Here is a 24,897-nt window from a genome sequence, read left to right as displayed (position 1 = left end):
AAGCACTCGCACCCCCGGGCTAACCTAAAGAAGATCGTCGAATTAAGAGAGCCTGCCCGCCCTCCCCCGACTAAGGAGGAAGTTAATGCCTCTATAGACCCTCTACCGACCTTAGATGCCTATCGAGAGGAGGATCCTACCGCGATTATAGATCCTGTTCTACCTAACAACTATACGCATCCCTAGATACGTCTTAGTAAGCTATTAGAAATAACTTATAAACAAAGAGAGGGTTATATACGTATTAATTACGCGTAGAGTATTTCCGATATTAATTCCGATAGTAAACTAGACTTCTAGCTATCTAACTCTAACTCCGAGGAGGAGCTCGACTAGTCTAGCGACGAAGACCGCCTAGAATTATAGCTAGATCCCGAGACTAAATAATTGCTTGTCTTTCCCTGCCTCTACTACGTTGTTTTTCTTGCCTTCTCCGCGCTATTAATATAGTGCCGCCCTATAGCTTTAGTCCTTACTACTTGTTCCTACGGTGTTAATGCTTATAGTTATTGCCCTCTTTTGCCTTTACTTTGTCTATTGTTTTGCTCTTTAGCCTTCGAGATGTTGCTGTAACTTCATTCCCTTACTCTTGTTTCCTTAGATAGAACTATACGAGGCGTGTTTTCCTAATAATACCCCGGGGGTAGCATTAGGAAAATAGCCGAACCTAACCCTCTCCCTTCCTAGATCTTAGATAGATATAGCAACCTAGGCCGATAGCCTCTAAGAATAGGGACCTTAGGCTATTAAGCTTAGTGTTTAGAAGAAGAAAGAAGGTAAACGCACGGACTACCTTTACGTGCTTGCTAATATAAAAGGTAATGCTATACCTATAACGGCAGTGCTATAGGCTAATATATTAACGGATTAGCTACGCTAGGCCTAGGCGACTTGCTCCTCGTTACCGAGTATCTCTAGAGAAAAGCTAATACTACCTCGGGGGTATTATTAGTCCCGCTAGCCTTACTACTATAGATTTCTACTAGGGGCTCGAACTAACTAGTCACATTTCGAGCACGCGAGAGTCTACGATAGCTAAAGTTTAATAAAAGGCGCGTAGTCGCTACTAGCAATTAGCTAAATCGATTGTTAAACTTTAGCCTACCCTAATAATAAAGAAGTCTCGTATATAGCTTTACTTTTATATATAGCCGTTATCCGTTTGCTTTACTAGCGCGGAATATACGGACTACGTTACCTTCGTACTATATTTAAAGCGAGCTTCCTAAGCTCCTTCTTCTACTCGATTACTAACTAACTTACTACCGCCTAACTACCCCCCCCTTCTATCTAAACCCTTTAAACATTATTGTTAAGCAACGAATACACTTATAAGCTCGTTTATAATCTACTTCCGCTTCGGTCGACTATAACTTCTAGCGCCCCGAATCCGCTAGGCGCTAGTAGTAGCAACGACCTACCTACCCCTATTAACCTAAGCCTAGCCGCCCTAGTTCCGATCGAAGCCCTATCCGATAGCGCCTTAGCTGCTATAACTAGCCTCGAGCACTGCTTCTAGATCGTTACCGCCCTTAAAGACCCTTAAGAGAAGATCTAGAACGCTCGCACCCTACTACGCGTTATTAATAAGAATATTAAGAAGGCTACTATCTTAGTTATATATAGTATAAACAACTTGCGTTAGTCTATCGGTAAGCGTATCTTTAAGCGCGAGGTTCTTAACGATATAGATATCGAACAAGCCTTTCCTATCGTCTATAGCCTCGAGACGGCCGGTACCTAGATTCGTTTACGCTTTAAGACCCTCGACTAGGCCTTCGAATATTAGGGAGGACTAAGCAGTTTTCCTAAGAGCCTTGTTAACTTCGCCTACGGTAGATAAGAGCGTACTAAGTAGGTCTCTTCGTTCGTTAACAAGTATAAGGTCCGTCGTTAAGGCGCCGAGTACCTTTCCTATACTATAATCTATCGCGTATCTACCGCTAGTAAGAAGGTAGGCAAGTAGTTACTTAACTTGTCCTTTACGCTTAACGACTTTACGATAGCCTACTAGAAGAAGCACTACGATGCGATTGTCTAGGTCGATCTTAACGTATAAACAACTAAGGATCTACTAAAAGAGAAGGGCTATCGTATTAATAGTATAGGCTTTATTATTAAAGGTTAAGAGGCTCCTATCGTTGATGTCCTTAAACGTAAGGCTCTTCGCTTAGAAACCGAGGCCGATACGGCTACTAGTCTTGCGCTCGCTATAGAAATATAGGCTAAAGATCGTCGCTCGACCCGCAACCGTAAGGTCCCTTAAGAAGTTAAAGACGAGCGCGCTAAGGCCGAAGCAGTACGTAAGAAGGTATTGTATGCTCGCTAGGCCCTCCGTAAGGCTACTAAGAAGTATAGTACTCCTTCTAGTACCGACTATAGTACTAACTATAGTACTAACTATAGTAACTCGGATGTTAATATACTAGATATACTACTAGAAGATGTCTCCTTCGAAGGCTCCTTTAGCGAGCGTAGAGATAGAGGCCTCTCGCCGATCCTATTAACTAAGAATATCTATAGTTCTTATAAGGGCGACTCTATTGCGTACCTTATTACTAACATCGATATAGTTCCTAAAGCCGATATAGGCAAAGCTCCTACCGCCCTATCTATCTATTAATAGCTCGACGACCTTAGCAAGCTAGGTAAAGAGCGGTTTACTATATATGCTAACTATATTAAGAAGGCCGCTAAGGTCTATAGTCTTTACGCTAGTGCTAAGACGAGTGTTCTTATCGGTCGCTTATTAAAGATTAGACGCGAGATTGCTAATTAGGATACCTTCGCTGCCTTTAAGACTAGTTATACTAACTAGTTTCCTAGACGCCCTACTACCGCCCCGACCTCCCTAGGACTCTACGTATTCAACCCTACTAGTACTATTACTCGCGATCTTACGCTAACTAAGCGTCGGTATAAGTTAATTACTAGCATTCTCGGCTAAGGCACTTCCTTCGACCGCTTTCGATAGACTAGCAATACTATCTTCCCTCGAGTCTTCGGTTAGATATAGTCGCCTTATAGAGCGTACCTTCCTCTTATCGTCGACCTAATATAGGAGGAGTTTCGTATATTCTTTTAGTATATGCGTAAACTGCCTAAGTCTAAGTAGGAAGGCCGTAATACCCTTTAAACCTATAGAGTAAGTAACTAAATCGTCCGTTAGTATCCCGCCTTATAGCTCTTAGCCGTTGCCCTTCGACCTAATTACGTATACGAGCTTATCTCCGTCCCTAAGCCTACTAAGTACTTTAAGATAGGTAATAGCGGTTATAAGAACTGCCCTACGAAGGAGACTTCTCGTCTCGGATAAGATATAGTTAAGCTCGCAGCTAGTAAGGGTGCTAGCTATCTACGCATTAAGGTTTCTCTTATATCTAAAGATAAGACCGCCTATTTAACTATTATCGAGGGCATGTACAAACTAGAGGTCTTCGAGAACTAGGTTAAGAAGCTTAATACCCGTAGCCTAGTTCTACTAAACAAGATTAGCAAGCTTACTAACAAGCACCTTACTAACGACGACCTCGGTTATATATTCGATAGTTAGCCTAACGAAGGCGAGGTAGCTTAGTAGATCCTTACCCCTCTAAAAGAATGCGAAGTCTCTATTTAGATGCTATACCTTCCGTATAGCGACCTAAAGCCCGAGAGCGACCGTATATTAATCGACCTAGGCTACTCTCGTATTATCGACGGAACTAAGATTAAGGGCTACGACAACTTAACCGTCGCTAAGGTTGCTAAGGTATACCGCAATCTAACCGCCCTTCTAGGTTCTAATACCTTCGTACCGTTCGCCTTCCCTACTACTATCTTAGTCGAAGGCCTTAGTTGCATTTCCGATACCCTAGTCGGTAGAATTCCTTAGTTAAGTTACGTTATTTAGAACGAAGTTAAACAAATCCTCTAGTTTAGTAAGGAGGAGCTTAAGGACTATCTACGCGAGTAGGAGAAGGCTATATAGGACAAGGCTACTAATCTCCTCGTCAATTAAGCTCGCTTCGAGGCAGAGTACTTTAGTGCTAATAGCTTTAATACCTACGGAGGAGTTTAGGACAGTCGACTAGCTAATAAGGTTATTGCTAGTAAGGATTACGGTGCATTGAAGCAGTAGTAAGTTAGCGTAGTAGATTAGATGCTTAGGAAGTTGTTTTTGCATGTTAATAGAATCTAGGAACAATGCTACCCCGGGGGTATTATTACGGAGTCTCTAAAAAATAGCCTTAGCTAAGATGCCTAAGGTTACTATATAACTGTTTGTTTTAAGCGTACAATGTAAAGCGTGTCTAGTTAGATACGAAGAAAGGGAGGGATATTAGCTAGTAACCGGCCCTATATACCTAGGCTAAGTTTTAAGCCTATATAAGAGGCCTCCTTCTATATTGTAGATAGATTACTAACCTCGTATAGTATATTGTTTATATCACACTTCTATAATGCCTATGTTACAGGGCTCTAGTTATTAGCCTAAGCAACCGTCTTGTTATCCTATTATGCTAAACATAGTTGCCTATATTGCTATAGGTTATATTACCCTCGGTAGCCTATACTATTACTGCTAGTAGTAGTAGTAGTATTAGTTTCCGTCCTTTAATACGTTCCAGTTTATATAGGACTAACTATACTAAGCGTTTAAAATAAGGCTTATCCTACGCGTTCCGGGTAGTACTGCTCGCTATAGGTATTCTATAGAGTACTCGCTATAGGCGTTTTATAAGGTACTCGTAGTAGGCGTTATATAGGGTACTCGCTATAAGTAGTTCGAATGTAGGCGTTTTAGATAGTGTTTACTATAAGCGTTCCGGATAGTACTATTTGCTATAGATACCTCGGATAGTTACCGCTATAAGCGTTTCAAATATTGCTACTCGCTATAAGCGTTTTTAGTAGTATTTACTATAAGCGTTTCGGATATAACTTGCTGTAAGTATTCTAAATAGTGCTTACTATTAGTATCTTAGATAGTACTACTTGCTATAAGCGTTCTTAATAGTACTTACTATTAGCGTTCCGAGTTAGACTTACTATACGCGTTCCGGATAAGACTTAGTATAAGCGTTTAGATTAGAATTACTATATAGCGCGTTTTAAATAAAACTTAGTATAAGCGTTATAGATAGTAGTACTAACTATTAGCGCTCCGGATTAGACTTACTATATACGTTCCGAATAGTACTTAGTATTATAAGCGTTCTAAATTAGACTTATTCTTAGTATTATAGATATTCTATAGAGTACTCGCTATAGGCGTCCTATAGGATACTCGTAGTAGGCGTTATATAGGGTACTCGCTATAGGTAGTTCGAATACTATTTACTATAGGCGTTTTAGATAGTATTTACTATAAGCGTTCCGGATAGTACTACTCGCTATAAGCCTTCCGGATAGTACTTAATATAGGTATTTAGTTTCGGATAAGACTTGCTATATACGTTCCGGTTTATATAGGACTAACTATACTAAGCGTTTAAAATAAGGCTTATCCTACGCGTTCCGGGTAGTACTGCTCGCTATAGGTATTCTATAGAGTGCTTACTATAGGCGTTTTATAAGGTACTCGTAGTAGGCGTTATATAAGGTACTTACTATAAACAGTTCGAAACGTTCCGGTCTATATAGAACTAACTATACTAAGCGTTTAAAATAAGGCTTATCCTACGCGTTCCGGATAGTACTACTCGCTATAGATATTCTATAGAGTACTCGCTATAGGCATTTTATAGGGTACTCGTAGTAGGCGTTATATAGGGTACTCGCTATAAACGTTTTTAGTAGTATTTACTATAACCGTTTCGGATATAACTTGCTATAAGTATTCTAAATAGTACTTAGTATAGGTATTTTAGATAGTACTACTTACTATAAGCGTTCTTAATAGTACTTACTATTAGCGTTCCGAATTAGACTTTCTATACGCGTTCCGGATAGTACTTACTATACGCGTTCCGGATAGTACTTACTATACGCGTTCCGGATAGGACTTAGTATATACGTTTCGGATTAGAATTACTATATAGCGTGTTCTAAATAAAACTTAGTATAAGCGTTATAGATAGTAGTACTAACTATTAGCGCTCCCGATTAGAGTTACTATACGCGTTCTAAATAGTACTTAGTATTATAAGTATTCTAAATTAGAATTCCTATAAGTATTTTAGATTAAAATTACTTTAGGCGTTTTAGATTAGACTTACTATACGCCTTATAGATAGTACTTACTATAAGCGTTCCTACTTAGAAAGAACTATCTACTATAGATATTTCGAATAGTACTCGCTATAGGTATTCCGGATAGTAATTACTATAGGCGTATTCCGGAAGTAGTTACTTTAGATATTTTAGACTATCTTACTATAAGCGTTTCTAATAGTACTTACTATAAGCGTTTCTAAATAGTGTTTTCTAATACCTAAAGTTGTTGTTAGAAAGGCGCGCGATTTAAAAAGTGCGATTTATAACGATTTCCGCCTTGTTACCTAGCGCGGCACGGCAATAGCCGCCGTGGAATCTTCTAGAATCTAGCTCACCCTACCCCGCTTGTCGCCTTAGCCTTTACTTATAGCTCTTCGGCCTTTACTTATAGCTCTTCGAGCTATATAAACACTAGTTTATATATAAGATCTATCTCTAGACTAGACGGGGATAGGACTCTAAGTATATAGGGTATAGTACGGCGAAATTTCACACTAATTAGCGTTCGCACGATATCTCTCGTCTAGGCCGTTTCTATTCGGATTTTAGAGCGCATATATAGAAAAAACGACGACTTTTTTTAGTTTTAATTAGAAAGTTCCTATCGACGGATACAGGCTCGTAGATAAGGAATCGTACTATCTAGTATATCTAAAGTAATCTAAACTACCTAGGTCGTTACTATAGCTAATTCCCGAGTTTCGCCTAAGCTATTATATATACGGCGATATATTTTAGAAAAAGATCTTTATCGTTTTAGTCTGTATACGATTTTTTAATTAGAATAGAAAGTTTTTACTAGAAAATAGTAGAATATAAACTCGTAAATAGAAAACTATACCTAGTATATAGAAGATAGCTATCTAGGTCGTTACTATAGCCGATTTTAAAATTTTAGCATAGTTTTTACGTAATTTTCCTTTTAGAAAATCTATATTTCGTTAAACGGTAGTCGCGATTATCGAAACATCGGGCTAGCGACTTGCCTATTCGAGCCCGGAGCGCGACTGCCCGGCGTGGGGATCTAATATAACTCCCGGCCTTCCGCCCACTTCCTTAGTATTTACGCTCCTTTCTTCCTTTCAACGTCCACATGGTTCTCTACTCTGTCGCCCATATCTCGACGACCAATCGCGCTAGGCTCCCGCTCACAGTCACGGCCAGCATCGACAAATCTAGACCATGCCTCGCCTCGCTTGCGACCAGCTCTGTGCTCACGCTCCTTCGATCACGCGCCTGCTGGCTTCGTCGCTGCGCAAGTGCGGCGCGCAAACCCATCGTACTGCATAGTCGCTGCGTGGCACAGCTATGCGAACATGCCCTCAGTCCCTGGCTAGCAGACGAGGTCCTGGGCCTCTGAGCTGAGCAGGCTCCTCGGGTGGTTTGATTTGCATTCCTTGACTTCATCCCAAGGTCCCCGTCACCCAGGCGGAGCCGGGCAGATGGAGGCTGAAGCTGTCTATAACAGGCAAGAGGATGGTGGAAAGTTGGTAGCCGGGCGACGGCGGCATTTCTATGCCTGTGGAGTGACGATAACGGCAGTTGTATAATTTCGACAGCCCGGACACTTCTGGCAACATACAAATAAGGCGCCGTACCTCTCCCCTCGTGGTCGCGCAACGCTACTACCTGTGTCACTGTCTCTCACTTAGGATGGACAATATTCGTTTCTACAATGGCCCAGAGCGTGGGCTTCCTGCACGCCTGCAGCCGATCTCCTTGCCTCAGAATCAGGAAGAACTTTTCGTCTCTCTGCAGACTGCGGACCTTCCACCTCTCGGCCCTTTCGAAACGCCTAACCCCTCGCGCGAGGCCGCGCAGCACGCTTGTGTGTCTCCAGAAGCGTTGTCGCTTGTGCGCACACCTTCAGCTGCGGAGACCACAGGTGCACTCTCACAGCCTGCGCCTGTGCACTACGAAGAGACTGCCAGCACCTCAAGCGTCGCGCACCCTTTGGGCCGAGTGCGAGCTGCAAGGCCGTCGTTGAGCTCTTGGCAGGTATGTTGGACCCGTAGTGTGAGTCCTATAAGCGCAGTCTAAAAAGTTTTGCAGGACCGCCGACGTCGTCCACGTGTACGGAAGCAATCACAGACCGATACAACAGTCTCATCTGCTAGGCTCCAGCAACTCACTCATTCCCTGCAGTGCGCTCTAAACTGTCCCAAAGTACCGTTCTGGGAGGTGGATCGAATCGTCGACCGCCATATGTGGGATGGGAAGACTTTCTACAAAGTCCGCTGGGAAGATACCTGGGAACCTGCCGAAAACTTGGAGGTAACTGCTGCTGATGCCGTTACTAAGTGGGAACAGGACAACATGCCTCTGTAAATAACTAGTCTATCCGCTCGATCATAGTCATTCATTCAGTTCACCATCACAATCGTGCTTTGTGAATCTAAGTCCATGGCGACCAGACTATAGCGAGCAGACTGATTGCCGACGAATCGACGATGATGGGCCAGTCAAGAGGGTTGGCTTTGCAAGGTCCTCGGCAACGAATCGCGGGCTCTGATTTTTCTGAACGACCAATCACGGCTCGATCAAAAGTGATCCATGTAAGCATACACCGCATGGTCTGCGGAGCACCTCATGTTTAATGGTTGTTCGAAAACAGCAGTCATCCGTTGATTCAGGCATAGCTTGGGACGTTTTCGCTCGAGAAGGTTCCGCCGAGCTCATAAATATGCAGTCGTTGCTCGCTAGCCGTTCCACTCTGGGTAGAACGCCATGTCAAGGTTGTCATCATGGGACCTAAAAAGCCACATTGCAGCACTCCAAGCAACATACCTACAGAGATATTTCAAGAGTGTCTCAGCTATCTCTCTGTTGCAGACCTCGCAAATGTCCGAGTAGCATTCAGCATTCAGGAGGATGCGCTCGATACCGTGTCATGGCAATCTTCGAGAGACGCTTTTCAGTCCACCGAACCCGGGATTAACGACCTGCCAGGGACGCGCTTGGCAGCCTTGGAAGCTGCAGACAGCCTCATTGCCTGGGTGGTTCATCGGCTGCGTACAGAGCGACCAGACAGTGAGCGTGTAAGCCTGATAGCTAATAATACCTTGGCCCGAGCATACCAATTTCATCAAGAGCATCTGTTAGATTTGCCGCCTCAGGCGTTCCTGGATTTCGAATGCGCACTTCTTGACCTTGCCGTGTTGCACATCAAGAGCGGGCACTGGGTAGAGGCTGGAAAGATCGTCGACACGAATTTGTGGAATTTCTGCCTGGCGTACGATGTGAGAATACCGAGGGAAAAGGCAGTAAGGTTCATGATATGGGTCTGCAAGCAATTTGTCGAAGACTTGCGACTTCTATCGTGTCAGCCGGATATACTCCAAAGCGTAGTTAAGGGCATGTGTCTAGCGGTGGGAGAACTGTCCTTGCAAGTCAATCAAAAGCAAGGGCCGTAGACAGATACTGCGTAGGCAAGTTCTTTTTCTTGGAGTTGAAATGGGTATTCCCGCACATCACGTGATATTTCGTGGACAACAAGCGAGGGCATCACCGGCACAAAGGAACAATTCGCACAAAAACCGTGTACATAATGTCGCAGAACTTTCTAGCTTTCAGCATCATTCCAGAGGCTGTTGCACACGAGCTGTGCGCGAGAGCCGCAAGAGAGCTTGCTGCCTCAGCACCAACGTCCACTCGAGAGCTTTGCGATCACTTCCAGCCCACTCCAGCGGTCGTAGAAATCATGACCATCGTGCGTCAGGTAAGGAGCCGTCTGATATCCTTGCCGCAAAGTGAGTATCTGACTCTCGAGCTCAGCAACAAGGCCGCAATATCGCCAGACTGAAGCCTGGTGTATCGGCAGTTTCCTTTGACGCCTGTCGTTTCCGAACGCTGGACGCCTCGAAATCAAATATGTCTGGACCAAGTCTATTGGGCTTCCGAGATACTTCACGCCCGACAAAGCCATCTCACTAACTCTGGTCCCTTCAGCACTTGCGCCAGCGGACTGAAGGGCTTGCATTCCATCCGCCATAGGCGCTCTGCTCTAGTCAGTCATGCAATGCCTGGAGTAGACGTGTTACAATACGTACGTTACGACGTCTATACAGTATTCACTCAGGTCGGCCAGACTATGGTCGAGCGACATTCCACTGCGAGCTTTGCAGCACTCTCGATATCCGATGTCTTGCATTGGGACAACTGCGAAGGCAACAATTTGGAAGGACATGCTAGACACGGATCAGTCAGTCCCTCGCTGTAGGGAAACTTTCTTACCAGCCATATAGACAGCTATGCTTGGGCTCCTCCCAATCAAGCGAAGCATCAACTGTTTGAATAGTCGAATACGAAAGGCGATGTTCTTTTTCAACTTGCCTCTGATGTCTGGTCGACAAGCATCCCAAAGCACTCCCATCCATTGGACCTCGGGACGATAATCGAGTCGCTCGCTGGTATTTGCTTTCTGGAGCTGTGCGATCTGGAGTCTCCAGTTCGACTTCTCGCCTTCTGTGAGTCGCTCGAAGCTTGCGCGGCCCACCGTGACGCCGTCTACCACTTTCTTGCATATTTTCCTTGCCTGATCGGTTGGCGAGTCATTGAGTGACTGCACGAGTGCTAGGATGGCGGCACTCGTCCTTCTGGAGGGGATGTGCTCTGATGGGGTATCGCCAGTGTAGTTGAATGTGCAAGTGTATTGCAACTGCAGCCCAGGCCCTTGGGTGAAGTCCAATTTCAGCCTTGGAATGCTTCGCAAGCTGGACTGAACCCCAATCTCGAATACGCCTGTGAAGGACTGCTCGGGCATGGCCTACGCACTCTAGCGTCATTATTGGGGCGCCGGATCATGATTTGGGGTCTTACCTGGTGTGTTTCCTGTGGAGTTTGACAGGAGCTGTGAGCGGCCGAGGGAAGCTGGACTCTCCCACAGTTGCTTGCCAAGTCTCTGCCCTTCATTCTTCATCCGACGTGGCATGCTACTGGCATCTGGACGAAGTGGACGACCGTGCCTCTTGCACGACAGAGTCGATCCGAGCAGGGGCCTCAAAGTGCTACCCACTCCATATGTTGACTTTGAATATGTGTGACATAGCTGGGATACTTGCAGAAGCGCGATTCCAACGTTTGGCATGGCGCGGTGGGCGAGTGATAATTGTTTGCGATTGGACCAGGCGTCGTAGAGACCCGGTGTAGGGTCTCAGCAGAGACTTCGGACAGTGCGCCTTCCGTCGCCTCTGTGACGTGGCAAGGATGCTGCAGAGGCCTACGCTCCTGCCTCTCGTTGGATACCTGATCCTACATGCACAGGTCGAGCGAAAGCATCAGGGTTGAAGTGCCCGTCCGCCTACCAGCACCAGAAAATCAATATTTGCAGACCTGGTGACTCAGCGGTACCTGCTGAGACGGCCCAGATCGTGCTTGACCACACGATCGCGTAGCGTGGGATACCCACTTTGTGCAATGCTCGGAATAGCGATGACTTTTGACAGTCTCCGAGGCTCCCCTGGACGCATACGGACAATTGGCGGACTGCTCACATCTGAATGGTTCCGCGACCTCTTCCATTCATTCTCGAAGCTAGAGATGCGAGCCGCCAGTGCCAAAGAATCTCGGGCAGCACAAGTGAGTCCACAGGCGCAGCAATCGATCCTAGGCTGATGGAGATAGGCATGCGACCCGTGTAAGGAGCTGAGAACGAAGTGTTCTGATTTCACACCATGCAGCCGGTGCGAACGCATAGGTCAGCCTTGCCATCGAACAAGAGGCCGAACAAGAAGGCTCAGAAGTATTGAGCTACAAGATAAAGCGCTTGAAGTGGTCCAGAACTGGGAAAAACTACATGAGAAAGCGAGCAAACGCATAGCTTCATTCCAGAGCGATATAGCGACGCTCGAGGGCGATGCAGCGTCTATAGCAAGGCACCCAGGATTGCAACGGAGCAAAGATTACACGAGCTTCTGCTCAACTGGACCAAAATCTCCACTCAGAGGTCTACACAACCTCGTACTATCGTGGCATGAGGTCAGAAGAATCTTTGCAGCAGCCCAGGTCAATGTTGATCAAAGGTCTGGTCCAGCATCACCGGTTCAGCCGTGCTACATGCCTCCGGTCCTCAGGCATCGTGATCCTGCGACTGCAGGCCATTTATTGACAAGCTACTTGGAGAATGACTATCTTCTCAACCCTTTTATCAACAAGAATTGGCTTAAAAACCAACTTAAGGGCTATTTCCCCAGCGAAGGTCTCCTGGAGCGATCGCCGGAGAATGCCATTGTTTGCTTGGCCATCGCCCTTGGAGCAATTTCGATCGATGTCTCGGACAAAGGGGCAGTCGCCAAAGGCTACTACGATATCGCTATCTCCATTGTTGGTGATCAACTTGACGGCGACACTCGTACGCATGCGCAAATGTTTCTCCTAGTGGCTCTATACCACTGGCGTCTCGCTAAGCCAGAAACTGCAATGAGCTGGATTGATAAGGCAAGTCGCTGCATCTTGCATCTGCTCCGTAGAGAGCACTTCCGCGAGGAGACCCAGAAACCTATTATAACGAGTCCGCGACAGCAAGAGGTCGTACTGGCAGCATGGACAGCCTATTTGATGTGGGATTCCGTCGCAGCCGATTTAGACCTGCCAACAAACACTACGCTTGAGCTCCTTCCGCGGGTTCCTCTACCTTACGACTCTAACCTGTGGAAAGACCCTGACGAGAGATATGTCCAACTTCACCACATCTCTTACATCATGCTGTGCGACATGTTGCATCGCCTGTGCTCGGAACTTTTCCCAGTCAGCGCTTCTGACAGCTTTACCGATCTCATTCAACGCCTCCAACCTTACCAAGAAAGCCTCAATTCATGGAGAAGGGCCCTGGATCCGTCGTTGCGCTGGGACAACGATGACAGTGCACCGGATGACATTCTCTCGCTAAGGCTCAGGTGTGAGTACTGGAAAGCATGCCACCTCGTTCGACGCCCCTTCTTGGACCACGTGTTACACAATTTGGACCAGGCACACTGCGATCTGGAGGGCACAGTGGCCTTCAAACTGATGGTGCAGGACGCTGTGACGGCGTGTCTCTGGGCTGGGTTCCAGTCGATTCGATACTTGAACCATGCGCAGAGGTATAAGTTACCCAATGCATACAGTATTGTTCACGCGTAAGTAGACCATCCTAGGTCTACCCTAGATGGGCGTGCTGACGCTAGCTAGACAATTCGGGAATATGTTGGCTGTATGGGCCGTTATTGGGACAAAATGGCCTGCCTCGGCGGATCTCTCGGCGGTCAATTCCTGTCTGCAACCCACATGCGAGCGACTGGGCGAGCTTTCCGCAAATTCGGCGTTGTACAGGAATGATTTTCAAATTCTGTCGAGATTATCTGACCAGTTTGCTGTTATCTCGCTCACGCGGCAGTAATCATCCGTGTGCCCGAAAGAAGTAAACGTTTCAGTCGTTGTAGACTCGATCAAAGACCGGTGTCTATCACGAAACAGGACCTTTGATGCTTCTTTCGGATCAAAGTGGCCAAAAGGGGACATGCTAACGGTAGGGCCTGCTGTGAGAGGAGTCGCTGGCGATAGTTTCGTCTCAATTGCGGGCACCTCCCTTCACCATGGATGGTCAAAGCGACACGACCCAAGCGTCTGCGGCCTCAGTCGCTCTGTAGAAGCACATCATAACGTGTGTCAGCGTAGCAGAGATAGGAACTCGCCATCGAGAAAGTACTTGGTGATCGAATACATGAAGGCTGGAATCAGGTTTAGTGATTGGGGTGTCACAGCATGGGCTTTGTAGTTGGAGGCAGGACCAAAGCACGGAGATTTGGTAGGAATATCTTATTATAGCAGCACGTGCCTTTGCAAGAGCGCGACTAAGGCTGAGAATTCATTGCGAGCGAAGCTCGCACTACTATAGCAGTCTCGGTCGCCAGTGGGTAGAGGTCCTGTTCAGCCATCCATATGACTCCCCGCATTCTTGGCCCTCGCCCGTTCTCCGCCGTGCCTTCTGCTGTGCTCGCTCCTTGCGTCGGCCAGCCTTGCCTGCCCTGCCCTGCCCTTGCCCTCCCCACGCGCTCACGTCGTCGCCCAGGATTGACCGGCGGAATTTGGCGGGCTGCAGCAGCGTCCAGCATTGCCATTGCCATTGCCATTGCTTCTGCCATTGCCATTGCCATTGCTTCTGCCTGACTCCCCGCGACACCATTGGCCTCCACTCGCTCCCGCCATACCGCTGAGCAACGCAGGCCACGGCCGCACATCGTCCATGAAGCAGCATCTTGCACGGACAACTGGGTGAAGTCACTGGTTGCGTTTAATAGCCGACATTAAGCGCGCCTCTCACGCACGACCGTGGAACAAGGCAAGCATTTGTTTGCATTGCAGCACCCCGTCCGATATTGACACCTGCCGAACCGACGTGCGCGGCCGAGACGGCCAACAACCACATCGCACACCCCGTGGACGCTGCCATTGCTCATGTTCGATGCTGCAGACCCGCTTGACCCGGCCCGATCGAGTGGGAGCAGTGGACGTGCGAGCTGATTCCCCAATGCGAGAAGAGACCAGCGTTCTGAATGGGTCGACTTTGAACGGAGGTCGACCGTCTGGTCTGCCAAAGCCATTTACGGAGCCTGCTGCGAGTGCCTTCACCGCTGTGAATGGCGATCTCCATCGAAACAACACCTCTTTTCGGCCCGAACAGTCTGCGGCACGCCCGGGCCCAATAACATTGCCACCGGTCGAATATCGAAGTAACGGCATTTCGGAACAGTCGCATCCGCCGGCGCCTTATCAGTCTCACGGTTGGCGTCCAACGGAAACGCGGCCTTCGACAGAACAGAATGCCGAGCGGCCGCTGGGCAGCCCCGAGACAAACAAGCGCAAGCGAGCAGAATCCCCTCGTGTCCATCCCAGAGAAGACGTCCGAGATGGCGCGCCGTTTGGAGCCACTCCTCAGTCGCCGAAACGACGAGTCACCACCCATAATGGTGGCATGCCATCGCCAGGGCCGACCTACTCGGATGATCATGATCAGGAAGGTCTTGGAGATCCACAAACTGGTAACTACGTCCGAGAACCATCGCCTGTCCACAGACTCACAGCTGGAACGCCTCCACCGAGGCCTCGACCAGAAGTCGCTGCTGCTTTGGCGCAGTCAGTCCAGCAGCAGTTCGGCTCCGGGCATGCAGCACGCAGGAGCGATTCGCCTCCAGACGAGCAGGACGACGGACAGGAATCACAACCTCATGCCGGTGAGCAGGCCCAGAACGGCGACAATGATCTCAAGAAGGGACGCAAGCGCAACTTCAGTAATCGCACCAAGACCGGCTGTCACACATGCCGCGCGCGCAAGAAGAAGTGTGACGAGAGCAAGCCCACATGCAACAACTGCATGCGTGGTTCTTTCCAGTGCGGCGGCTATGGGCCAAAGCCACCTGGAGGCACCAAGCCAACTGCAGGAAGAGCTGTCGTGCCCCTCCAAGCGAAGCAGCAATACGAGACCACTCACGCACACCCGGCTTTCTTCGATGGCCATTACCATGAAGCGCATCCGAGGTCACTGCCTCCCTACCCTGGCGAACGCTTCGCGCTGCCCAGACCGGACGCTCAGGAGCCGCTGCCTCATCGCTATGGCGCACCGATACCACCAATAGATTCACGACCACCTCATGAGCGCGAAGTGTGGCCTTCGAATCCTCCCCGTTGGCAGCACTCTGGTGCCGAACATCCACCTCATTCGATTCTTCATCAAAGATTACCGCCTACTGACTACTCTGGTGCACCACCTCCACCGCCTCCTCCGTTCGCTCCTCTGCCTCCTCCTCCTCCTCCTCCTGCTGCTGCTGCTGCCGATCCATGGCTACCTCATCTTCACCCACCGTCGGCCAGCTGGGCTCGACCACGAACTTCGGCTGCCACTGTCATCACTACCCACGAAAGTGTTTCGTCTGGCTCTGGCAGCGGTCGATCACGTCATGGCCAAGCGATGCTTCCCGTAGGCATAGATTTGCCGCAGGGAACGAGTTACACGGCTCGAATGAACATGATTTCAGGACACAAGTTCAAACCGTTTGCGGATAAGACCTTGATCGAAGATCGTCAATCTTGCAGGCAGGCAATCGAGTCCTGGAATGATTCATGTGTTGTCAGTAGGGCTTCTCAACCAGAGGAAATCGAGCGCAAGTTCAAAGCCATCCAGGACCCGTCGCATCGGCCTCACAGCCAGCACAAAGTTTGGGATGGTCCCAAAGGGCAAAGTGGGCATCACAGTATTGTGGAAAACCCTTTTAACTGCGACTATGGATACAACATCATCTTGGGGAATGATGTCTTGGTACAGAAGTACTGCTACTTTCAAGATGCGAGCAAAATTATCATCGGCAATAGAACAATTATCGGGCCTAATGTGAGGTTCTGCTGTATGACGGCAAGCATTGACGCGGAACAGCGAAGTGGCCTACGAGGCGACTTCATGGCAGGCCCGATCAAGGTTGAGGAAGATGTATTCATCGGCGCGGACTGTATCATCTTGCCGTTCCGAACGATCGGAAAGGGAGCGGTCGTTGGTGCTGGGTCTGTGGTCACTAGAGTGAGTTTTGAGTCGTTCTATACGTTCTCATGGCGTCCACTAATGCTTCTGACAGGACGTGAAGCCGTACACCGTTGTAGCCGGCAATCCCGCAAAGCCAGTACGACGCAAGATTGAGTCTGGTCCAAAAGCTGACAGACACGATGACCCGGACATCCAAGAGCAGAACGAGAAAATGCTGAGGAAGCTTCAAAACAACGAGCTATTACTTGAAGAATGACATGAAGCTGGGAACGGCATACTATCCTGAAGCTCGGGCAGCGGCGCGAACACCGCGACTCGCGTCCGATTGCCAACACAACCTCAAGACCTTCCAACTATTGCGGCCCACGAGTGTCGTCGACATTGGGTGCTGTCGACCGACGGCCCGGTCGGTGTGTGGAATGTGACACAACAGATATGCAGACGCAGGTCTGCAGGACCGCCCGTCTCCTCGGTGCCTACCTCAATAGGAAGGAAGGACTGTTAAATGTCAGGGAGGACACGACACACGTACATAATAAACCCCATTCGGCAGTCTTTGCCGTGTCTTGTTTTTTTACTATACCACGATGGTGGGTGACGAGATATGCGAACGCGAACGCGAAACACGAACGATGTACTTGTATATAACGATAAGTGAAGAGCAACACAACACATGCATATACGACAATAATCCGCGACCCTTGTTGTTGCGTGTCGCGACGCGAGAGAATGATCCTTTCGTTTATAGTTTCTTAATTCTTTGATGATGACTGAGTACTTTACTGATGCACTTTGCATAGCAGGATGAATTGATCAGCTTACTCTGAGCTGGTGGTTGTTTCTTACTACAAGAGAAGAAAGGGGAAAGCGATTAATGAATGATTGAGACGCGGAGTACTACGATTGTCATCGCATTGGAATGACGTGCTTTCTAGTACGATTCCGAGGTGACTGTTAGAATTATGAAATTCTATTCCTTCCTTTCGCTTCCTTCATGCAAAGGGAGATTGGATGGGAAGACGGGTGGTTGCGCAAGACACTGCCTGCCTGAATAGATCACGCTCCCATTCCGGAAATTTCTTCAATTGTGCAGCGCGCTGAAATCTCTATCTGAAAGAAAAAAAAAACATCTTTCCGCGGGTAAAATAATACTTGGTTTCGTACTCGACGCTCCACGGCCACCTGTTTATGAAACAAACACTCAAAGTATCTCAGTGATCGCCGCCGTAATTCTGCGCTGAGAACTATACAATTCAAGACGGACCTCCCTCCTTGAGAAGGCTAAGCTATGCTCATTCGCAGTGAAGCTTCAAGTCTTCCTCTTCCCTTCGTAATCCTCCGCAGATCAACGGGATGTTTCAATCGGGCCTCAGGCGTTGGGCTTCCCGTGGAGCACAAGATGTGGGGATTTGAGAATCGTTCCCTCTTTCAAAAGGAGCCCGGCTTTTCAGCACGGCTTGGATCACTACGAATTATCTCGGAGCCCGTCAGCCTTCACCCTTTGACGTAACCTTGAATCGAGCTCTTGGCCAGCACCGCACATGCCACCAGATTATGAGATCACTTCAGCCATCTAGATTCGTTCCGGACAATTCCTTGCTCCTTCTGAATAATCTCACCGCCCCATCATCGTGTCGGCGGTGTGTAGGGAAGACCGGCATTAGCGATGGGCGTTCGTGATGGTTGCACAGTCAATATTGATCTCGTGAAATGTACCTCGTGTAGAAGGAGAAGGATGTGTGAGGTAACATCGTCGCCATTCATCAGAAGCTTTGGCGTGAGTTAGCGCAATCTATTCTTAGATGCCAAGGCGCTACTGGGTTTCTCGGGTCACGTGAGAATGCCAAGACCTTATAATATTTCTCGAGCTCTGCGATAAAATGTCTCGATGGCGTAGCGATACGCTGCTAGAATGCTGTTTTCGAAGATAGATGGGTTATATATAGGATATGTGGGATATATTCCTATGCTTGGCGGATTTTTAGAACGTTCTATAGATTTTCTTTTAGGGATAGGTTCGTTTCTCGAAATGCTAAGACTTTTGTCGCAATCCGAACTTCAGGAGAAGTGGGATTATAAGATTCGTATCTCGACGATTAGGCGTCTATATAGGCTATAATAAGATCTATCGCAGTTGCACTGTATTGTGCTATCTAGCCTAGAAGCAAAGACTGATAAGAGGGTATAGATTCAAAATACGTCTTGGAAAGTACGAGGTCTTGGCATTCTGACGTAACCCGAGAAACCCGGTAGCAGCGCTTCTTTCCGAGCTGGCCACCGCTTCCATCTGCATCTGCCTTTCGACGAGGCAAAATTTCACGATCGGATCATTTTCCAATACACTACGCCGTAGCATGTGAAGCATTCTTCCACGCAGCAAGTACCAGATCTAAGAAGCGCTGCACGTGTTCAATCTCGGATCCGCCACTACTGTAAAATCAATATTGTTACCGAAAGTCAGCTGGGCTGTGTCTTCGCTGACGCCGAGTGGAATACGACCCTAGCATCTTCTTGGCCTACTCACATAGCACGGACTTGAGACTGGTGTCCAGGCCTCGCGTCATAGCGCTTCGAAGTAGCTCGCATCCATGACCCGAAAGAGGTATCTCTGTCTCCATTCAGCAAGTGACCATGAGGCTGCTGCTCAGAATAGAGCGGCTCAATGATCTTGGCTCGTAACCCAGAGCGTACCTTGCACATGCGAGCAAGATGCCATCCTGAACAACATGCTATAAAGACTCGTCTCCCAACCAGCCAACAGACATCATTCGACACACAAACCCAGCAAGCAAAACATTCTACAACAACAACAACAATAATCTCGACAACACAAATCAACAACACCACTCTTCTTCCATACAGCAACCAAACCCACCCATCAAAATGCAGTTCACCACCATCATCGCCCTCCTCGCCACAGCCGGCTCTTCCCTCGCAGCCCCAACCCCAGCCGGCGAAAAATCCATGATGTCCACCGGCTCGAGCTGGACGTTGCAAAACTTCAAACGCACCTGCGGCGGCGGCGTCTGCACGTACGACTACCAGATCAACACGAACGACGGCTCGGCAGCAACAGCCTGCACCTACCAAGTCAACGGCAACCCCGCGACTCGCGCCTCCTACAACAACGTCAAGTGCGGAGCGTTCACCATCAGCAGCAACTGGAGCGGGCAATTCGGCGAGGGAAAAGGATTCCAGACTCTGGCTGTCGTCAAGGGAAAGCAGATTATTTACCCGGCTTATACTGACAAGCAGCTTGTCAGCGGACAGGTTGTCAAGCCGGATCAGAGCTACACTCCTCAGAACTTGCCATAGATGGATGGGGGTGAGAGTGGAAAGTGGAAGTGTCAATGTGAAATTTTGTATCTTTTTTTTTTTTTTTTTTTTTTTTGCATAGCGATGGTTGGATGGATGATGAGGATGATGAGGATGATGAAAAGGCATTATTAATACATAGATAGCATAGTTTTAGTATGAGGTTAATTTTAATTCGAAAAGATTGCACATAATAATGCGCACCTTCATCGAGCAACAAAAACAATTCTGGAGTGGTCGGCAAATGTAGCCATACGCCGGAGTTGAATCTCAAGCTTTCCCCATCTCAGCCTTGCCAACCTTGGGAGGGTTCTGAGATGTTTTTACAAGTCCTCGCAGGGCAGGGTTCAGCGACCTGGAACTGACGGAACGTGCACCAGCGTTTTTCTTGGCGTTCGGAAGAGCACCAGCAGAGTTGGACACATTCTCAGCCTTGGACTCATGTGTATGTATGTATGGCACAGGAAAATGCCGCTGATCATACACATTCTCACATTCTCTCAGGTCAAATCTATTGCCTGTCTGTGTCAGTCATAATCTATGGTATCAAAACACATCTACTCCTCCACCTCCATCATCTCAACATCTCCACCGTTTTCCTCTCCCTCTCCCTCTCCCTCGTCCTCCTCAACCCCACTCTCATCGCCAACCTCCAAATTCTCTTGCCTCAGCCCCTCAAGCTCTCCGTTCAAATGAAAATCCCCATTGACATGATCATCACCTTCCATCAAATGCGTAGCTTGTTCAGCCATAGCTTTCCGCTCCTCCGAGATTTCTTTCAACAGCACCTTGACGTCCGCCACAATGCCCTCGACAACTGCATCGAGCGAACGATCGGTAACATAACCTTGCAGGATGTCGTCTTGTCTTCGTGAGTCGGCGATGAGAGGGTCAAGGATTTCCGGGTCGGAGAATCGATGATCCCAATCCGCCTCCGCGCATCCTGAACCGAGACATTCGCTGGGCCACACGAAACGAACGTGCGCTTCTTCGGTGTTGAGCTCGGATTCCAAGAAGTAGCGGAGCGTTTGCCAGATGTTGCTTTGACGGAGTTTGGATTGACGTTCGTCGTCTGAAATATTCGAGGATGAGAGCTTCATTTTGTTCCAGTTGTCGTAGAGGTAGGCTCGCTTCCAAATGGTTTGGAGAAGCATCTCGAAGCGTGTAGAGGGAAGTGAGGATGCTGCAGCATTGAGAGCCCTGAGTGCTTGGAAGAACTCCGAACCGCGGAAATTACCCTCGGCTGTGTCGTTGACGTTCACATCCATGAGCGTGAGAATGTCGATCAGCTGATCCACGGAAAGTGCAATGTTGTCGAGAACAAGGTCAAGGCCAAGTTCCAGAAGTCGACGTAACGCGGGAAACTCATTGACTTTATTGCCGTAGTTCTGAACACAAATCTGGAGTTCAGCCTCGCGATCAATCGAAGCCATAATATCGGGTCGAATGTGCGCATAGAGCTCTTCCTGGACTTGAACAACAGTCAAGTCGTCTTGTGTTGTGCGAGCTTTCTCTTGAGCACCACGTGACAACCTCCTGATTGCCGTTGGGCCCTCAGCCTCCTCGGCGGCTAGTAAGGCGAGCTTAGACATGGAGAGCTCGACCTTCTTCGACCACAGCTTGGTCTCCTGCTCTTCCGCAGCCTGTCGCAGAACTGTTGCCGCATGCGCGAAATCATGGCTCTCCGTAACATCGTTGATCCAGCACAGCTTCGCGCGAGAAGGCTTTGCTCTAAGGTATTCCGTAAGCGCCTGCTTCCACTCAATCTGTGCTCTCGCCAGCTTCGATCCGCAAGATGCGTCGGAAAACAGCCTGTCGAAGAAGACCTCAGACCACTCTGCGCCATATCGATTGAAGTATTGCCGGATTTTGGATTGCAATTCTTTCTTCAGGACCGGAATTCCAGATCGATCGATTTTTCGATCGTGCATCATCTCTTCGAGATATTGATCTTCCGCAATGACCATATCAGTGAGGGTGTTCATGTCTCGATATTTCTCCGCCAGCTGCATTCCAGCAGCGGCTTGCCCGACGTCCGCCAGCTTACGAAGTTGCTTGTAACGATCGTCTTCGAACTCTAACTCAAGCTTCTTGCCAGTTTCTCGATACCTGGGATCGGAGTGTTCCAAGTGCCAGTATATGTCTTCTTGATATTGAGTGCACCATATTTCAAGCAGTTTAGGATTGAGATCGGCCACTTCACGTGCCAGGCGCTCGGTGTCAACGTCCAGATTTTCCGGGACATAGAGCTTCTTGTTGATCTCTCCGGATAGGTTGGCAATCTCGACAGTGTTGCGAACGAACCAAGAAGGAGACGTCCAGAACTGCTGGACGCCCGCATATTCCTCCAGAGCAATGAGAATGCCGTCTTCAATGAGGTCTGGTGGGATGCCATAAGTAGAGCAATTGTCTGCACGAAACTTGAATGCTGTTTGGAGCGACAGCAGGCATATTTCGTTCGCTTGGAATACGAGCTTCATCGAGTCGGCCGGGTCGCGCGCGGTTTCCTCCAATTCGTCCTTCAAGAACACCCTCACATGTTGGAGGAGCGCTTCTAGCCGGTGAAGTCCGCCAATGAAGAATTTTCTCACGCTGTCTTCGTTTGCTAGATCCTTCCGCTGCGCAAAAGCTTCCGCAGCCTCGTCGAACCAAGAGCATAGCTCGTCCAGCAGCGTCGACCTTCGCTTCACTTGGCTGACTAACTCGATATGTTCTTGGAACGCAATCCAGAGTTGCTGTCCAGCCGCGATGCGCTCGGCGTCAGACAGCATCCGCCACATTGTATCTCTCGACATCGCCGGATGAGCCGTTCGTACGTGCGTCGCCAGTGCCTGCAAAGCTTTGGCTTTAGTGGCAAGGTGATGTGGCATTGATGGCGGCGAAGGTGGAAGGAAATGCGTGAATATTGTATCTGCACGCAAGATCTGGTCGCTGATTGCCAGGGCAGAGGTTTGCACATCACCCAGATCATATCCAGACTCGTCCTGCTTGGCGAAATCAATGATGTTGTCCGGCTGCAATGCGCCATAAAACACGGCCTGTTCGATTTTGCTCTTGATGGAGATTCTCGTGAATTGGTCCAGTTTGGTAGTGTCGGCTGTAGTAATGCGTACCAGACCCGCGCCCTGAATGAAGGAAACCATACTAGCCTGACCACCTTTAGAATGCTCCTCATAGACTTCTCGAATTGTCAAGCTCTTGCCCGATCGCAGCGCAATGGTCTCCTCGAAAGCGTCTGGCACTACATACGATGCATGTAGCTGTGCTTCAGGAGTGTTGGGCACAATGGTCTGGGTGCCCATGAGTGTAGTCGCATCTTCGAACGTGACAAACGCTGTGTGACCTGGGGCGGGAATGACGAGTCGCGGCTTGCTATCTGAGGAGCTTGGAGTGCTGTAGGTCTCAATCCGACAGATGCGCTCGACTTCTGCTAAGCCTTCGCCAGGTAGTGACAATTCGACCAACGAGAAGCTGTGCATTCCAACATTGCCAATTCGAGCCAGAATAAGCAGGAAAAGAGGAGGGTCGGAATCGTCATTGTTTGCCAGCGCCAGACTAGAAGTGGGCTTTGCGCTGATTGCAAAGTCCAGCGCGACTGCCTGCTCAGCTTGGCCATGCAGCTCTGGAGGCACAATATCCTTCAAACCATTGACGAGCACTTCTCGAAAATCGATGCTTGCCTTGAATTCGGAATGTCCAGACCAATCAAGATCCCAGAGCAGTACCTCAGCACGTTCTGTCAAACCAATGGCTTGCATGCGGCCTCGAATCCTCGAAGGTCTTGTATGTACTGCCGTGAGATCTCGCCTGTGCGTAGATTTGAGGAATCCCGTAAAGCTTCCAAAGACGCCTCCCGATCCAGCTTCAGTGATCTTCAGCTGCTGATTCGCTATTCTAGGCTTTCCTTGCGCATCGCGGAGAGTCAAATGCACAAGCTTGCCAGAGCTCAATACAGCAATAAAGCCTGCATGATCGGCAGGAACCAGACTGGCGACGGTCTCGTAGGAGGAAAGCGGGATGGTACCTTCTACACCCGACTTGCGGTCGTGAAACAGGCCAAGCGAGGCAGCGCGATCGATCGACTCATAGAAGATGACTTTGCCGCTCGTGGCGGATATGAGCAGGAGGCCGTAGTCTGTGGTGCTGACACCAGTGGGCACCAGGGCGCCGAATGGGAGAGGTTCGCCAGATCGAGAGGGGAAGGGAATGTCAAAGGTGCGCGGATTGCTCGCGGCGGTATGTGACGTGTATTCCCATACTATCGCCTTCTTCTGCGTGACCGCAAGCGCGTAGTTGCCTTGTACGCTGCCTCTATATTCCGCTTCTGGCTTTTTGAGCTCTCTCGGCGTACTGGGGAGCATCTTGACGGTATAGACTTCATTGTGACATAGAGTTGTTGCGCCATCGCCGCGCAGGTGCGATCGCTTCACAGTACCCTTCTTGCTACCTCTGATTGCCAGCGATGTCTCGCCGTCCATCAGTGGCGTGCTGGTGCTGCCGGCTCGCTCATGCCTGTGGAAGCCATTCGAGTAGACTCCATTCGCAGAGCCGTTCATGCCATCGTTCATGCCATCCGGAGGCGTCTCGAGGATGTCTGACTCCTGAGAAGGCGCGATGGAGCCATTCTCGGTGGATAGCCGCGGCACATATGTGTCTTCGGTGACCTTACTGCGCTTCCGCCTGGGAGCGTGGGTTTTGAGGGTGTCGTTGTCGCTCTGTCGCGGCCGTCTTCGAGGATTGCGCGCGGTCGATGATCGCGTCACGCGTTCTGTGGATGGCTCGGGGAGGCTTGAGTTCGACATGGCTACCGATTCGCCATGCGCGAAATGGCAGATAGAAAGAAATGCAGGAGTTTGGGAAGAAACATCGACGTC

At 48.8% G+C, this 24,897-nt stretch overlaps 9 protein-coding genes across 9 annotated transcripts; 6 read left to right on the top strand and 3 right to left on the bottom strand.

Moving 5' to 3' along the window:
* The first annotated feature begins 7,286 nt into the window (after positions 1 to 7,286).
* On the top strand, positions 7,287 to 8,571 carry MYCFIDRAFT_214577 (uncharacterized protein). The gene is made up of 2 exons (XM_007926433.1): positions 7,287 to 8,196; positions 8,251 to 8,571. Exons 1-2 carry the CDS (start codon positions 7,852 to 7,854, stop codon positions 8,524 to 8,526), a joined length of 621 nt encoding a protein of 206 aa, XP_007924624.1. The 5' UTR covers positions 7,287 to 7,851; the 3' UTR covers positions 8,527 to 8,571.
* Positions 8,572 to 9,773: 1,202 nt separating this feature from the next.
* MYCFIDRAFT_173060 (uncharacterized protein) lies at positions 9,774 to 10,960 on the bottom strand (the record flags this gene model as incomplete). The annotated part of the gene is made up of 5 exons (XM_007926432.1): positions 9,774 to 9,823; positions 9,850 to 10,201; positions 10,244 to 10,341; positions 10,370 to 10,385; positions 10,424 to 10,960. The coding sequence occupies 5 exons, from the start codon at positions 10,958 to 10,960 to the stop codon at positions 9,774 to 9,776; spliced, it is 1,053 nt and encodes a 350-aa protein (XP_007924623.1).
* A 1,292-nt stretch (positions 10,961 to 12,252) lies between these two features.
* MYCFIDRAFT_195178 (uncharacterized protein) lies at positions 12,253 to 13,317 on the top strand (the record flags this gene model as incomplete). Its single annotated transcript, XM_007926431.1, has 1 exon — positions 12,253 to 13,317. The coding sequence occupies one exon, from the start codon at positions 12,253 to 12,255 to the stop codon at positions 13,315 to 13,317; it is 1,065 nt and encodes a 354-aa protein (XP_007924622.1).
* A 286-nt stretch (positions 13,318 to 13,603) lies between these two features.
* On the bottom strand, positions 13,604 to 14,602 carry MYCFIDRAFT_173058 (uncharacterized protein; the record flags this gene model as incomplete). The annotated part of the gene is made up of 6 exons (XM_007926430.1): positions 13,604 to 13,617; positions 13,644 to 13,758; positions 13,790 to 14,033; positions 14,067 to 14,191; positions 14,226 to 14,444; positions 14,498 to 14,602. The coding sequence occupies 6 exons, from the start codon at positions 14,600 to 14,602 to the stop codon at positions 13,604 to 13,606; spliced, it is 822 nt and encodes a 273-aa protein (XP_007924621.1).
* A 1,815-nt stretch (positions 14,603 to 16,417) lies between these two features.
* Positions 16,418 to 16,853, top strand: MYCFIDRAFT_101699 (uncharacterized protein; the record flags this gene model as incomplete). The annotated part of the gene is made up of 2 exons (XM_007926429.1): positions 16,418 to 16,744; positions 16,800 to 16,853. Coding segments are annotated over 2 exons (381 nt in total), but the record flags the coding sequence as incomplete, so codon positions are not given.
* A 112-nt stretch (positions 16,854 to 16,965) lies between these two features.
* On the top strand, positions 16,966 to 17,516 carry MYCFIDRAFT_173056 (uncharacterized protein; the record flags this gene model as incomplete). The annotated part of the gene is made up of 5 exons (XM_007926428.1): positions 16,966 to 17,093; positions 17,142 to 17,180; positions 17,221 to 17,269; positions 17,311 to 17,448; positions 17,484 to 17,516. 5 exons carry the CDS (start codon positions 16,966 to 16,968, stop codon positions 17,514 to 17,516), a joined length of 387 nt encoding a protein of 128 aa, XP_007924619.1.
* A 70-nt stretch (positions 17,517 to 17,586) lies between these two features.
* Positions 17,587 to 18,546, top strand: MYCFIDRAFT_173055 (uncharacterized protein; the record flags this gene model as incomplete). The annotated part of the gene is made up of 10 exons (XM_007926427.1): positions 17,587 to 17,613; positions 17,644 to 17,655; positions 17,711 to 17,731; positions 17,764 to 17,922; positions 17,951 to 18,009; positions 18,082 to 18,095; positions 18,123 to 18,350; positions 18,400 to 18,413; positions 18,453 to 18,485; positions 18,511 to 18,546. The coding sequence occupies 10 exons, from the start codon at positions 17,587 to 17,589 to the stop codon at positions 18,544 to 18,546; spliced, it is 603 nt and encodes a 200-aa protein (XP_007924618.1).
* A 938-nt stretch (positions 18,547 to 19,484) lies between these two features.
* On the top strand, positions 19,485 to 20,220 carry MYCFIDRAFT_210755 (uncharacterized protein). Its single transcript, XM_007926426.1, has one exon. The coding sequence runs from the start codon at positions 19,592 to 19,594 to the stop codon at positions 20,021 to 20,023; it is 432 nt and encodes a 143-aa protein (XP_007924617.1). The 5' UTR covers positions 19,485 to 19,591; the 3' UTR covers positions 20,024 to 20,220.
* Positions 20,221 to 20,520: 300 nt separating this feature from the next.
* MYCFIDRAFT_214575 (uncharacterized protein) lies at positions 20,521 to 24,825 on the bottom strand (the record flags this gene model as incomplete). The annotated part of the gene is made up of 1 exon (XM_007926425.1): positions 20,521 to 24,825. One exon carries the CDS (start codon positions 24,823 to 24,825, stop codon positions 20,581 to 20,583), a length of 4,245 nt encoding a protein of 1,414 aa, XP_007924616.1. The 3' UTR covers positions 20,521 to 20,580.
* Positions 24,826 to 24,897: the final 72 nt, after the last annotated feature.

The sequence above is a fragment of the Pseudocercospora fijiensis genome (assembly GCF_000340215.1).
Source record: "Pseudocercospora fijiensis CIRAD86 unplaced genomic scaffold MYCFIscaffold_3, whole genome shotgun sequence".
NCBI lineage: Eukaryota > Fungi > Ascomycota > Dothideomycetes > Mycosphaerellales > Mycosphaerellaceae > Pseudocercospora > Pseudocercospora fijiensis.
The sequence above is the reverse complement of the archived record's forward strand: the minus strand, read 5'-3'. Positions and strand labels throughout refer to the sequence as shown.